This window comes from Eubalaena glacialis, chromosome 13, assembly GCF_028564815.1.
Source record: "Eubalaena glacialis isolate mEubGla1 chromosome 13, mEubGla1.1.hap2.+ XY, whole genome shotgun sequence".
Lineage (NCBI taxonomy): Eukaryota > Metazoa > Chordata > Mammalia > Artiodactyla > Balaenidae > Eubalaena > Eubalaena glacialis.
The window spans coordinates 78,325,376-78,338,395 of NC_083728.1; the positions used below are offsets into that span (position 1 = coordinate 78,325,376).

A 13,020-nucleotide genomic window follows, 5' to 3' on the forward strand; every position below is an offset into this window, starting at 1 on the left:
GGAGGTCGGATTAGGGGGGGTTTGGAGGAGGAGGTTTCCAAAAAAGAAAATAACACACAAAAAAAGAGCCACTCCTTTAATACAGAATCTTCATTAAAAAAACACCACCACCGAGCCCTGTAGAGCTGCCCTTTTAAGCGGGGGGCCACCGCAGGGTCTCTGCCTCTCTGAGAAGTGGCAGATGCTCCCGGCCACTCATTTAAATAACTGTCCCCTGGATTGGGCTGGGATGTGAAGGCAGGGCCCCTGCCCTCCCTGGAGAGGGCCCACCTTCCGGGGGACATTCATGCATGTTTACACCTTTTCTGATTGTGTCAGTGGCCACAGCATGGCAACCGGGCGTCAATAAACATCTCTGCGGAAGCTGGGGGCTCATGTGTGCTGACACAGAGGGCGCTGGGTAGGGGGTCGGGCAGGGGGGTTCACTCCGGGATGTCGATCACCAGGTCATCATCCCCGTCCAGGGCGTCGTCCCCGCTGCCCGCGTCGCTGAACATCTGCCGAGGGACAGCGCTCAGGATCGTAGGGGGAGGCATCTTGGGCGGGGGCAGTGGGGCCAGGGCTGCCCCCACACCGGCCCCAGAACCCCGGCCTGGGAAGGTCAGCGGCCCTCCCACGGGGCAGTCAGGGGGTCCTACCGCCATCTGCAGCAGGGGGGAGAAACACAAGGAGGGCCTATCAGGGAGGCACTGGGACCTCCAGGAGGCTGGCACTGTCCCTTAAGACAGTTCCAGAGGATGGGGAAGGGGGCAAAGGCTCATTCAAGGGGTAGTGGACACAGCCAGGCCAGCCACGGCTGGAATCAGGGAGCCTGCCCCACATCAGCCCTGCAGAGTCTCACACCAGCAAGTGCATGGGGGTGAGGGGTGGTGATGGAAGTGCTGATGAGGGTGGCGGTGGAGGGAGTCCCACGGGAAACCAGGAGGGAAAGACCGGGCCCTGCCCTTGCCAGTAAGGCACTGTGGCTGCCCCTGGGATAGCAGCCAGAGCCAGAGCCAGAGCCAGCCTGGAGTGCCTGCCTGCCCGCCTCTGGGCACCTCCAATACCACCTGCCACCACTGGCCTCCTCTCCCTCCTCCTCCTGAGGGGCTCACTGGTTCGGTGGAGGGTGTCAAAGGTCTTCACCCCCTGCCGTGTGAGGCTTCTGCCTCTTGTATCTGGGAGGGGCCCCTCTTTGGGATCCCCACAGCCACTGGCCTAGGCCAGGCCCTCCTCTCAGCTCACCTGGGCTACGGGACCAGCCTCCTAACTGGACTCCCTGCCTTCAGCCTCTCCCAGATCCAGCTCCTCCTCCGCACTGCAGCCAGAGTAAGCTCTCTAAAACACAAACCTGAGCGTGTCACTCCTCTACTCGAGGGCCTCCGGCTCCTCGTTGCCCTCAGGACAGGCAGTGCCTGAGAACAGGCCAGTCCTTCCAACTGGACTGTCCTTTTCTATTTGTCAAAGGTCCTGCTTTGTGCTCTGAGGCTGGGAAGTGGCCTCTGTCCTGCCCAACCCTCCAGCCCCACCCCTGCCAGGTCCTTCTGAATCCTTCCCAGAGCTCTGTGGGCCTCCTGCTTTGCCTGTGGGCACAAACTGAGCACCTACTATGTGCCAGGTGACTTCCATTAATGATCTCTCACCACTCCGACCACCCTGGAAGGGAGGAGAGGTCATCAGCCAGAGGAGGAAATGGAGGCTTGGAAACGGAGGTTTGAAGGCACAGGCCTGCCAGGTCCCCACCAGGCAGTGTCCAGTCTGGCCCCGGGGTAGGGGGATGGCAGTGGTCTTCACAGTGGCCCTTCTGATTGCCTTAACACATTCGGGCCCCTGTGGCCTACTCTCTGCTTCTCAAGGCGGCCACCTCACCGCCGCTGTTCCTAGGGTGGCATGGAGGGCCAGAGTGGGTTTGTACCTCAGGGGACCGGGGTCTGCCCGGACGGATGACAGACAGGAGGCCCAGCTCTGAACAGCGCCCTTGCACCCAGTACCAGGCACTCATGTGCACACACGGGAGCAGATGTGCACGCACGACTGAAAAGGCCGGCGGCATGACTGTCCCCCTCCTCTGGCCACCACCTCTTGATTACCTACCCGAGGCCCCATGTCCTAGCCCTGCTTGGACTGACTTCATGGCCTCCTCAGCGGGACCCACAGCAGCGAATGCTTATCTGTGGCTTACTAGGGACAAGGCACTGGGCTAAGTGTTTTCTCTCTCTTAACTCATTTTATCCTCACAACGACCCCACCGAACAGAGGAGCAAGCGGAGGCTCCGAGAGTTAAATGACGCGCAAGTCGCACAGCGAGTGCGTGGAGGAAACCCAGCTAAAACGGGCGAGGCCCAGGCTCCTGACTGACCTGCTTCAGTCTTCACAGAGTCCCCTCCCCTCTCCTCACACCACCACACCCAGAAACTTCAGGGACCCCCACTCTCCTCACGGGACACCCAGCCTTCTATGACCTGACCCACCCTATCTTTCTTTCCTACGCTGTTTGCTCTCACCCCTCCGGCTCCAGCCCAAACACCACTTCTGCCGCGTCCCCGCCTTCCTTCCACAACTGCCTCAGCCTGAATATCCAAATCTCACCCTGGGATCAAATGTCACCTGTTCTTTGAGGCCGTCCCTGATTTATCCCCTCCCCCATGCACCGCCACTGGTTTGGGCCCTTTTCCCCTGCCTGCCCCGAACGTAGCTCCCTGACACGCCTCTGCGCCAGGAGCCAGCACTTCAGAGCCCTGAACTGCCAAGCGCACACCACGCCACGCCTCCACCCGCTGCTCCAGGTTTCTCTGGCCCGTGCCTTCTCCACCAGTCCGCCCGGCCCAGGAAGCAAAACCCCTGCCAAGTAGCGTGAAGCAGGAGCTGAGCAGCATCGTCACCCATTATCTACTCATTTTCCAGGCTCAAGGACCAAGGTCACGTGGGAGGAAGTGGCAGAGCTGGGGTTCGAACTCCAGAACCCACACTCCTAACCACCACAAGCAGGGCTCCCGTTTCACTTCTGGCTCCAGAGTCTCGAGTCTACAGTTCACCCAACTTGAGAGCTGCCAGCCTGGCCCCTATTTCACTTTGACTCAGAGCTGGAAGGGCACTGTGCCTTCCGTGTCCTCATCTCTCCCGGGGCTCAGGGTGCAGAGACCTCTTCTCCTCGCCATCCATCTCCCTGCCCGTGACGTCCAAATACGCCCCCCGTGAGGCCCAGGCTCACGTTACCCAGTTGTCTCGTTGACACTTCCAGACAGCATCTCAAGACAGCAAAGCCAAACTCACCTTCCTTCCCAAACCTGCTCCTCCCACAGTCCTCCCCGACTCAGAAAAGGGCCACTTCTTTGGCTGCTCAGGCCAAAACCCCTGGAGTCACCCTCAACGCCCCTCTCTCTCACAGCCCACACGGCTCTTCCTGGGGCTCATTCTTTGAAAGAGACCCATCATCCACTTTTCACCCTTCCCCCCGCTGCCTGGTTGACTGCAGGAGCCTCCTCACTGGTCTCCCCACTTCCATCCTGACCCCCCACCCACCAGCCTATTCACTGCAGTGTCAAGCAATTTTCTTAACATGTCAATCAGATCAGACGCCCCTCTGCCCCACCTTCTCCAGTGGCTCCCGTTTCACTCACAGTACCAGCCAAACTCTTCCCAACACCTCCGAGGCCCTCCACAGCCTTGCCCCTCAGGTGCTGTTCTGACTTGCTCTCTGGTCACTCTCCCTCTCACTCTCCTCCGACCACACTGGCCTCCTTCCTGGTCCTTGAAGAAGCCGAACACGTACCCACCCCCAGGGCCCCTGCGCTGGTTCCTCCTGAATGAAACACTTTGCAGAGAGCCAGAGGGCTTTGCTCATTTCCTTTAAGTCTCTGACCACCCCACTGTAAATATCAGCCCCATGTACTCTGGTGTTTCCCACGCTCTTTACTTGAATCCATTTTTCTACACTGTTACCTATTTATCTTGCTTGTTTCCTGCCTACCCTTCAAGAACGCGGGCTCCATGAAAGCAGGGATTTCTGTTTTGTTCGCTATTGTATCTGCAGCACCTAGAACGGTGCCTGGTACATAGTAGGTGCTCCACAACACTTGCTGATTACTCGTGGTTTGATCACTCACTTTACAGACACACAATCTGAGACTTAGAGGGTCACGGTCACATGGTTTTTAAGTGGTGCAACCTTGACTTGATTCTAGATCCCACAACTCTGCCCCTCCTTGGGGGCTGCCTGGCAATACAGAACACCTGTGAAAATGAGCCTGGCCCCCAGCCATCTTCACTCGGAGCTCCCCCAGGCTGGGCCTGCCCTGACTGGTCTCACAGGGGCCTGTGAGCCAGGACTTCTGGGACCCGCCCCTCAGCGCCTAACCCTGGGCTGGGTCCCCAGCAGCAGCCCCAAATCGGCCCTTCAAAGTTCTCGGACAGGCCCCCAGCCGTCCTGAGCCTCCCTCAGATGGCTGTCCTGCCGTTCTGGCCCCTCCCTAACGTCCCCCAAACAGGGTACCTTGAGTTTCCGGGGCAGGCGGGGCCGTTTCTCCCGCTTGGGCCTCAGGGGGCTGGGCTCGGGCAGCTGCAGGGCCAGGTAGTCAGAAGGGAATGGGGGGTAGGTGGGGGAAGCCAGCTGCAGGCGGGAGTGAGGGGATGGAGATGGGAAATGGAGTGGATGGGGTGGGGGTAGAAGGAAGAAATGCAAACAGGAGGAAGAATGGAAAAACAAGAGATGGTGATGAGTGTGGCTCCTGAGAACAGACGGGAGGGGACAGCAGCAGGACTGTGTCCTGGGGTCTCCTCTCCTCAGTCACGTCTGTCCCCCATTCCTACACCAGAGAGAAGTAGGCAGCCCCGACTCACACCCCTCCGAGGGACGCTTGCTGGCCACACCCAGACAGATGTTCTTGGTGCTGGGCTGGCTTCACCCTGAGGCCTGGACCCTCTGCCCAAATGATGCCCACCTTATTCCCAGGCATTTGACCATTTCCCACCCATGACCCCAACTCACCGAGCTCAGGTATGGGGAGGGGGCCCCAGAGGCCTGAAGGGGAAACCCTGTTGAAGGAGGCAGGGAGAGGCTGGTGGGGGAGGGGGCACCCCCCAGCGGAGGGCTTCTCTTCCTGGAGAAAGGACAGGGGAGGGGGTCAGAGGCAAGAGGCAGCCCAGGTACCCTCGCCAACCACCCCCACCCTCCAGGGAAGAATGATGGCTTCTTCTCACCTCTTAGGGGCTGGCGTGTCCGACAACTTGGGTGTCCCCTCTGTCTCGCTGTTATCTGAAGATGCAGTGGCATCTGAGTCTGTGAGGGGGAGGGCTGGTAAGTAGTGGGTGGGAGTCCCCGTCTACCCCAGAGGGGCGTAATCTCAACTCTACGGAAGGGTTCTGGGGAATCTGAAGGGCACACAGGTGCTATTCTGGGGAGGCCCACAGCTTCCCCAGCTGCTTAAAATGTCCTTTACGACCTAATTCCTGCCTGGATTCCTCCACTGTAACATATTGTCAAGCATTTTCTACGTGCCAGGCTCTGAACAGGTGTTTGACATTCACTGCCTCTCCTTGTCTTCAGAACTATCCAAGGAGGAAAGGGAAGATGTCACCTCCGCTTTTCAGATGCAGTCACAGAGGCTCAGAAAGGAAGGTGTGGGACTGGGACTTGAGCCCAGGCCTCCACCTCCTGACCATTTTATGCTATTCTCTCCTTATTCGCCTCTAAGCTGTCCAGCGCTTACCTCTGCCTCACTCCCCATATGCAGGGTCCTGGTAATTTGCCCCTCAAATCTCTCCTACCTTCACCCACTGCTCCCCATTCCAACTGTCACGAGGTCAGGTCACCACCATGTCAAAATCGCCTGCTAAGCAATCTCACCTCACCTGCCAACCACTGTCCTCCCCAACCGCAGAACAACCTAAAACGCAAAACTGATCACATCCTTCCCAATGCCTGGAAGCATTTTAAGTGCTTCTTAATATAGCCCCAACCCACCTTTCTGGTCTCCCAACCAAACTGTATTCTTCACATCACACCAACCTATTTTCTCAAAACCAAAATTCATTCCCCAGATGTGTCTCTATCTAGAAGGCCCATCATTCACTTAACAGATAACCATTTACACGTAAAATACGCTATTCCCGATTTCTCTGCTCAGATAGATCCTTTAAGAAGCAGATTAAATGCCACCTCTCTGAGAAGTCTCTCAGAATCCCTCAGGCCCAGTTGATGGCTGACTCTTCCAGAACTCTCTACTCTCACTGGTCACGGCTCTCCTCACTCTGCTAGGACGTATCATATGTGGGTGTCTCCCTGACCACACTGTGGCCTTCTCCAGGAGATAAGTGGTGGCTTATGTCTCTGGCTCTTGTTTCTCAACTATATCCCACTCTGATCATAAACAAGGTGGGTTCCCTCACGCCTCCTATCCTGAAGTCCCCCTCCAAAAGGAAGTTAACTGAAAGACCTCCAGGAAGGAACACGAAGGCAATGAGAAGCTAGAATGAAAGCCAAATGTTTTGCCATGACCTACATGAGTTGGCTCCTACCTACTTCTTTGACCGCATCTATTGTCTTCCTATAACATGTAAATGAGTAAGTGTTGCATGTTCTAATAAGACATTATTTACAAAAACAAGCAATCTGGGGACTTCCCTGGTGGGGCAGTGGTTAAGAATCCGCTGGCCAATGCAGGGGGCATGGGTTCGATCCCTGGCCCGGGAAGATCCCACATGCCACGGAGCATCTAAGCCCGTGTGCCACAACTACTGAGCCCGCGCTCTAGAGCCCGTGAGCCGCAACTACTGAGCCCACGAGCCGCAACTACTGAAGCCCACGCGCCTAGAGGCCGTACTCCGCAACAAGAGAAGCCACTGCAATGAGAAGCCTGCGCACCGCAACGAAGAGTAACCCCCGCTCGCCGCAACTAGAGAAAGCCCGCGCACGGCAAAGAAGACCCAACGCAGCCAAAAATAAATAAATAAATAAATTAAAAAACCAAGAACAAGCAATCTGGCTGGCTGTTTGCTGACCCTTGCTCTAGACACCATGGAGAGAGGTGATTGCATGTGACATGGCTTATGAGAAAAACTGGGCCACAAAGGCCCACCTTAGGACTTTTTCAAATTGTGGGTATCAACCCAATAGTGGGTCACAAATTCAACTTATTGGTTTACAACCAGCATTAAATGGAAAAAAAAAAAAAAGCAGTCTAAAAAGTATCAGAACAAACTGCACATAGGGATCTTAACATTATTTCACTAAATTTTGTTTTATAAGCAAGTAAGTACGTGGGGGTTGGTTACGATGTAAAATATATTATTGGTTGTAAACAGTGCTCAAAAAAAGTTTGAGAACAGCGCTTTATGTGTTTTAGCCCTTCTCCTCAAAAAACCTGGTACGTTTTTACCTCAGGGAATCTGCATCTGTGACTCCCTCTGTGGGAAATCTCTCACTCATCTTCACATCTTCTTCTTATCTAGGTCCCAGCTCCAACATTACTTCCTGAAAAAAGCCTTTCTTGAATTTTTTATTAAGATGTTGCCTGCCATCTGCTTTTGTATGGTCTGCAAACTAAGAACGGCTTTTACATTTTTAAATGGTTGGGGGAAAAGAAACTCCAAAGAAAAATATTTCATGATGTGAAAGTTTTATAAAATTCAAATTTCAGTGTTCATAAACAAAGTTTTATTGAAACACAGCCATGCTCACTTATTTACACCTCACCTATTGCTGTTTCTGCACTACAAAGGCAGAGCTGTATAGGGGCAACAAAAATTGTATGTTCTGCAAAGCTTAAAATACTTATTACTTGGCCCTTTAGAGAGAAAGTTCATCAACCCCCGTTCTACTCCAATCACTACCACGTAACCCTGATTTTCTTCCTCAAATCTAAAATTCTAGTTTATTTCTTTGCTTACTTACTACCCCCAACGAGAATACAAATTCCAAGAGGCTTTATCCATCTTGGTTACCACTGTATCCCCTGTGCAAAGCTCACTGCCTGAAATACAGGAGACACTCAGTCATACGGGAGTGAAAGAATAGTGAGGAGGAGGACAAGCGACTAGGCTTAAGAACCACTGGAGGCTGTACTGGCCTCTGCGGCCTAAAGGGAGGGCCCAGGAAGCCTGCTGGAGTGCCAGGAGCATGTCCTCCACCAATTTTTCATGACCTTGCTCACCAGAAGAGTCTTCATCCACGTTCTCGTACTGCAGAAGTCGGTCTAGGAGGAAACTGAGGGAAGGAGCGGGGAGAACAAGAGTGTTTATTCCCATCTCTGCAATGTTCTCCTGGGCCCTCGTCCCTTCTAGCTGGCCTGTTGGAGCCTCCCAACAGCCCCGAGGCAGGCATCATGCATTTGTGGCCCATTCCAGGATGGGGTCCGAAAGCAGATCCACAGAAGCCACATCACCCGCTGGCCTCTCTCCTCCCCTCAACGTGTCTCACCTCTTGTCCCGGGACACCTTCAGCAATTTCCTCTGCGCCTTCCTCAGTTCCTCCTGGAAGCACTCGTGTTCCTGTATTACGGGCAAGGTGGGAGCTGAGCCAACGGCCGTCCGTAAATGGGGCCCGGACGCCGGCCACAGCTCACCCTACTCCCTTTACACACAGGTAAACTGAAGTCCTACGAGCACCAGGCCTCACCCCCCACCGCCTCACCACCCCGGCACTCACGTAGATGAGGAATTTGAGCTTCCGCTTCAGGTTCCGGTATTTCTTCTTGTAGTCCACTTCGCCGTCCGCCGGCCCGTTCATGACCCGCCCCGGGAGAAGCGCCCCAGCACTGGCCGGGAGCCGGGCTACCCCGAGCCGGCTCAGCCCGGCCTCTCCCACCTCCACTTCCGGAGAGTCGGCAGGGCTGTGTCCGCTGGGACTACAACTCCCGGCGTGCCCCGCGCCCAGGGGTCGTAACCACACCGGCTGCCCTCCTGGGGAATACCGGGAAAGGAACTTTGCTTCCAGGGGATACGCTAAAAATGGCGCCGCGGCGACGCGATGATGTCACAAAGATGGCGGACGCTGGAGGGCACCCTTACTGATTCGAAATGTGCTTAGCGATTTGAAGCCACGAGAAGACATTCCTCCTGGGATTCCTAGTCTCCTGGCGAGGACGCCCTTTTCCTTCTGTCTTTCAAAATCACAGATGCCTAGTTGCTGCCCGTGACCACGAACGGAGGCCTCGTCGCGGGTTGATTGTTACATCCAAAGGTGTAGCCGGCTCCCAATCGGTTTCTAACGAGAATTCTCCTTCAAAAGAGATTCGTTCTAAGAAAAGGAAGGAACCGCGAGACTCTCCAACTGCCCGGGGAAGGCAAGTTTTGTCTGGCAAAGTTCTGGGTCCAAGCGGCCCGTAACGGACACTCAACGGTCCTCCACCTCACGGCGCCACGATACTGCGCGTGCGCAAGCTCCTGTCAAACGCGTGGACGGAGGCCGAGAAGAAAAAAGGCGGGAGCCGCCGATATCAGGTGGAGCAAAATGGCTCGGGAGAATGAGATGCAGGAGTTCACCCGTAGCTTCTTCCAAGGCCGCCCGGACCTCAGGTGCACCGGAGGTTGGAGGCGGGGTTGTAAAGGGCAGGGGCGGGACGGGGACTCCGTCGTGACACGTGTTTCCGCAGCACGCTTACGCACTCCATCGTGCGGCGGAGGTTCTTGGCTCACGCTGGCCGCGACCACCTGGAACCCGAGGAGAAGCAGGCGCTGAAGCGGCTAGTGGAGGAGGAGCTGCTGAAGATGCAGGTGTGGGCCCGAGCCTGGGCCACCGCAGGCGGGGGTTGTGGCCGTGGAGGAGGGGCCTGAGAGGGGTGGGGCAGAACACAACCTTGGTACACGTGATGCTCTCTTGATGCACACACAGGTGGATGAAGCGGGTGGCAGGGAAAAGAGGCTCGACGTTGCCAAGAAGGCCAAGAGGTCTCCCATCCCCTGCCGTGACCCAGCGAGAAAAAGGTTCCGTTTCAATTCGGAGTCAGGTTAGTGCCTTCTGCATAGTTGGTTCATGCTAAAGGTATTTATTGTGCGTGTGTTATGTTCCGAGGCCTTAGGTGAGGGCGCGTGGCCCGTGAGTCAGGGGCCAGGAACAGGGTGGACTGAGAGCTGTTTCCTACTGCCCTTCCCTCCATCAGAGCAGGATTCGAGGCAACCAATCCCAAGTGGAGGGAGAAGGGACATGAGGAACCTGTCCCAACCTTCTCTTCTCTCCACATTCCAGAGCCCAGCTCTGCAGCCTCCAGTCCAGACTGCTTCGGCCTCCCAGCAAAGAATGGGATGGCAGCAGAAGTCAGTCCAGCTGAGGATGAGAATCCAAAGCGAGCCTCAAAGAAAGCAATTGAGGAGAGCAGTGATGAGGAAGAACAGCAGAGAGACCTGACTGCAAAGATGGGATTAGAGAAGGAGGAGGTGAAGGGGAGCAGTGAGGAGGAGGAAGAGGGCTCTGCCAGAAAGAGTAAGGTCTGGAAAGAAGAAAGCAGTGAGGAAGAGGAAGATGAGGAAAAGGAAGAGAAGGAGGAGGAGGAAAAGGAGTCCAAGGGCAGGATTAGGAAGAAGCCTGGGACAAAGAACAGGCAGGCACCAGGCAAGGCCTCAGCCAGTAGGAAACAGGTCAGGGAGGAGAGTGAAGACAGTGAGGAACGTGCCCAGGGGCCAGGAAAGAAGGCAGAGGGAAAGAAAGGAGCTAAAAGCCACCAGGAAAGTGAAAAGGAGAGTGAGGAGGAGACCCTAGCCAAGAAGAAAGAGAACAGAGAGGAAGAAGAGGAGTGGAAACTCACAGCCCAGAGCAGTGGAGGTCAAAGGTCCTCCTCTCGGGAGGAGAGGAGCTGTAAGCAGAAAAGCAGGGCAGCAAGACTGCTGGGATACCCGGGGGACAGAGAGGAACAGAAGGAAAGATCAGCAGCAGGCAGTGGGGATAGCAGTGGGGAAGATGAAGAGCCCCTAGTGCAGAGGAAGAGCAAAGACAGCACCCAGTGGAAGGGTGGGAAAAGGCAGAGTGAAAGCAGTGAGGAGGATGGGGAAAACAGCTGGAGAAAGATGACACCAACTACTGGAAAGACAGCCAACGTGGGCACTATCAATGGTGAAGCAAGTGACTCGGAGAAGGAGGTGAGTGACAGCGAGGCAGAGGGGACCCCCAAGAAGGAGAGAAAGAACCGCTCTTCCAAGAAGAGCTCCAAGAAAGGCAGGACACGAAGCTCCTCCTCCTCTTCCACAGATGGCAGTCCAGAACATAAAGGCAGGAAGGTGAGGGTTGAAGATGGGGTGGGAGGCTACCATCAAGGAAGAGGGAGACCCTGACTCAAGCCCAAAAGGCTTGGCCTTCAGCTGCTATCTTCCCTTGCCAGGCTGGCTCTGGTCGCCCTGGTGAGGACCACCCGTCTGTGATGAGGCTAAAGCGCTACATTCGGGCCTGTGGGGCTCATCGAAACTACAAGAAGCTGCTGGGCTCCTGCCGTTCACACAAGGAACGCCTGAGTGTTCTCCGGGCAGAGCTGGAAGCCCTGGGCATGAAGGGTGAGGCTGGGCGTGCCCTGGGGGCTGCAGGAGAAGGCCTTGGCTGCTGGGGAGGAGAGGATCACGAGCTTCTTCTGCCCCAGGTAACCCTTCCTTAGAGAAGTGTCGGGTCCTGAAGGAGCAGCGGGAAGAGGCAGCTGAGGTAGCCTCCTTGGACATTACCAACATCATCAGTGGTTCAGGTGAGGGGCTTCCTTCCACTCTCCAGGAGCAGATGGGGCATGGACTTTCTCAGACAACTCATCTCCTGCTTTCTCCTCCCCTCTAGGCCGGCCACGCAGACGCACAGCCTGGAACCCTGCAGGAGAAGCAGCCCCACCGGGGGAGCTATACCACAGGACCCTGGACTCAGAGGAAGAGCGGCCCCGCCCCCCACCCCCAGACTGGTCACATATGCGTGGCATCATCAGCAGTGATGGCGAGAGCAACTGAGCTCCCCCTGTCCCCAGGAGGGACTTCCCACTTGTAGAAAGCATATATAGCATACCCACCCCCAACTCTGCCAGCAGAGCAGAAGCAGCTTTCTTCGGAGAAGACTCGCAGCTCCCAGGGACACAAGTTATTGGGATTCTGCTTCTCAGCTTCACATTCCCAGTTTAAAGTGTTTACAGGGATTTATTTTTAAAGACTCAATAAAGGAGTGTTTGAATCACCTCATCAAAACTGGTCCCCCACTCTCACCCCCTGTACTTTGGTCCAGGAAGCTGAGGAGTAGGCACTGTCCCCCTCATCTGGTTCCCTTATTTTTTTTTTTTTTTTGGTTCCCTTTAATTTCCCCCAGATTCTCCAAAGAAAGTCCCAGCCTCCTGACCCTGCCATCCAGTCTGCCACCAGGCTTGATTCAAAAAGAGTGTGGCTCCTTTCTCCAGCCTGACCAGTGGACCCCTATGACCACCCTGCTTTTATTTATTTACTTAGGCCACGCTGTGTGGCATGTGGGATCTTAGTTCCCCAACCAGGGATCAAACCCATGCCCCCTGCAGTGGAAGCAGGGAGTCTTGATCACAGGACCGCCAGGCAAGTCCCTGACCACCCTGCTTTTAGTTGTCTGATAACCTAAAGCTTAGTTAGGAGGAAGATCTGAATAACTGGCCTTAAGAATGTGAAGCACAAAATGAAAAGTCTTGGGAACAGCTGTTGTTTATGTCTTTCTTCCCCTTTCTGGAAACAGCCACTTAGTCCCCGGGCCGACTCTTTCAGCCTTAAAGCGGTGGGTACAGGGTCTAAACCTGACCAATCAGAGCACCCCAGGCCTCTAGCTACAGATCAAACCAATGAAGTCACTTCAAGACTGCTGGAATTCTTGCTGTTGAGGTTGTTGGTAGGTTGTAAGATTGGAGCTGCCAGGGGCCTGTGGGTAAGGTGAACCTTCTGAAAATCTGAAGCCAAAGCAAAGGGAAGCAGAGCTCCAGAGACTGATGACTTCCTTTGAAGCTCTGGATTCAGTCATGTCCAAAGTCAGTAAAGTCACTGAAATTTTTAGTTAGCCCAGTGAGTTCTCTTTTTAAATACAAGTAACACTATCACTGCCACTGAACATTCCTTAATATACACCTTAGACAG

General features: G+C 55.1%; 2 protein-coding genes across 5 annotated transcripts; one reads left to right on the top strand and one right to left on the bottom strand.

Moving 5' to 3' along the window:
- Positions 1 to 63: 63 nt before the first annotated feature.
- INO80E (INO80 complex subunit E) lies at positions 64 to 8,938 on the bottom strand. Of its 3 annotated transcripts, XM_061210110.1 has the most exons (8): positions 8,624 to 8,806; positions 8,396 to 8,466; positions 8,130 to 8,182; positions 5,179 to 5,257; positions 4,967 to 5,078; positions 4,472 to 4,588; positions 1,225 to 1,317; positions 564 to 644 (listed from the first exon to the last, which is right to left on the bottom strand). In XM_061210110.1, the coding sequence occupies exons 1-7, from the start codon at positions 8,702 to 8,704 to the stop codon at positions 1,246 to 1,248; spliced, it is 585 nt and encodes a 194-aa protein (XP_061066093.1). In that variant the 5' UTR covers positions 8,705 to 8,806; the 3' UTR covers positions 564 to 644; positions 1,225 to 1,245. The 3 variants fall into 3 exon arrangements, with proteins under 3 accessions (XP_061066094.1, XP_061066092.1, XP_061066093.1); XM_061210111.1 differs by lacking the exon at positions 1,225 to 1,317 and having other exon boundaries at positions 64 to 644; positions 8,624 to 8,938; XM_061210109.1 differs by lacking the exons at positions 1,225 to 1,317; positions 4,472 to 4,588 and having other exon boundaries at positions 64 to 644.
- Positions 8,939 to 9,171: 233 nt separating this feature from the next.
- On the top strand, positions 9,172 to 12,249 carry HIRIP3 (HIRA interacting protein 3). 2 transcript variants are annotated; one of them, XM_061210107.1, is made up of 7 exons: positions 9,172 to 9,492; positions 9,570 to 9,690; positions 9,809 to 9,923; positions 10,163 to 11,187; positions 11,289 to 11,457; positions 11,541 to 11,639; positions 11,726 to 12,247. In XM_061210107.1, exons 1-7 carry the CDS (start codon positions 9,428 to 9,430, stop codon positions 11,887 to 11,889), a joined length of 1,758 nt encoding a protein of 585 aa, XP_061066090.1. In that variant the 5' UTR covers positions 9,172 to 9,427; the 3' UTR covers positions 11,890 to 12,247. The 2 variants fall into 2 exon arrangements, with proteins under 2 accessions (XP_061066090.1, XP_061066089.1); XM_061210106.1 differs by having other exon boundaries at positions 9,329 to 9,492; positions 10,163 to 11,049; positions 11,726 to 12,249.
- The last annotated feature ends 771 nt before the right edge of the window (positions 12,250 to 13,020 follow it).

Coding starts and splice junctions, on each gene's coding strand:
- HIRIP3 (XM_061210107.1), top strand. CDS start 9,428: ATGGCTCGGGAGAATGAGATGCAGGAGTTCACCCGTAGCTTCTTCCAA. Junction 11,458..11,540: donor GGAAGCCCTGGGCATGAAGG/GTGAGGCTGGGC, acceptor CTTCTGCCCCAG/GTAACCCTTCCTTAGAGAAG. Junction 11,640..11,725: donor CAACATCATCAGTGGTTCAG/GTGAGGGGCTTC, acceptor CCTCCCCTCTAG/GCCGGCCACGCAGACGCACA.
- INO80E (XM_061210111.1), bottom strand. CDS start 8,704: ATGAACGGGCCGGCGGACGGCGAAGTGGACTACAAGAAGAAATACCGG. Junction 4,589..4,966: donor CCTCCCCATACCTGAGCTCG/GTGAGTTGGGGT, acceptor TCCCGCCTGCAG/CTGGCTTCCCCCACCTACCC. Junction 645..4,471: donor GCCTGCCCCGGAAACTCAAG/GTACCCTGTTTG, acceptor CCCCTGCTGCAG/ATGGCGGTAGGACCCCCTGA.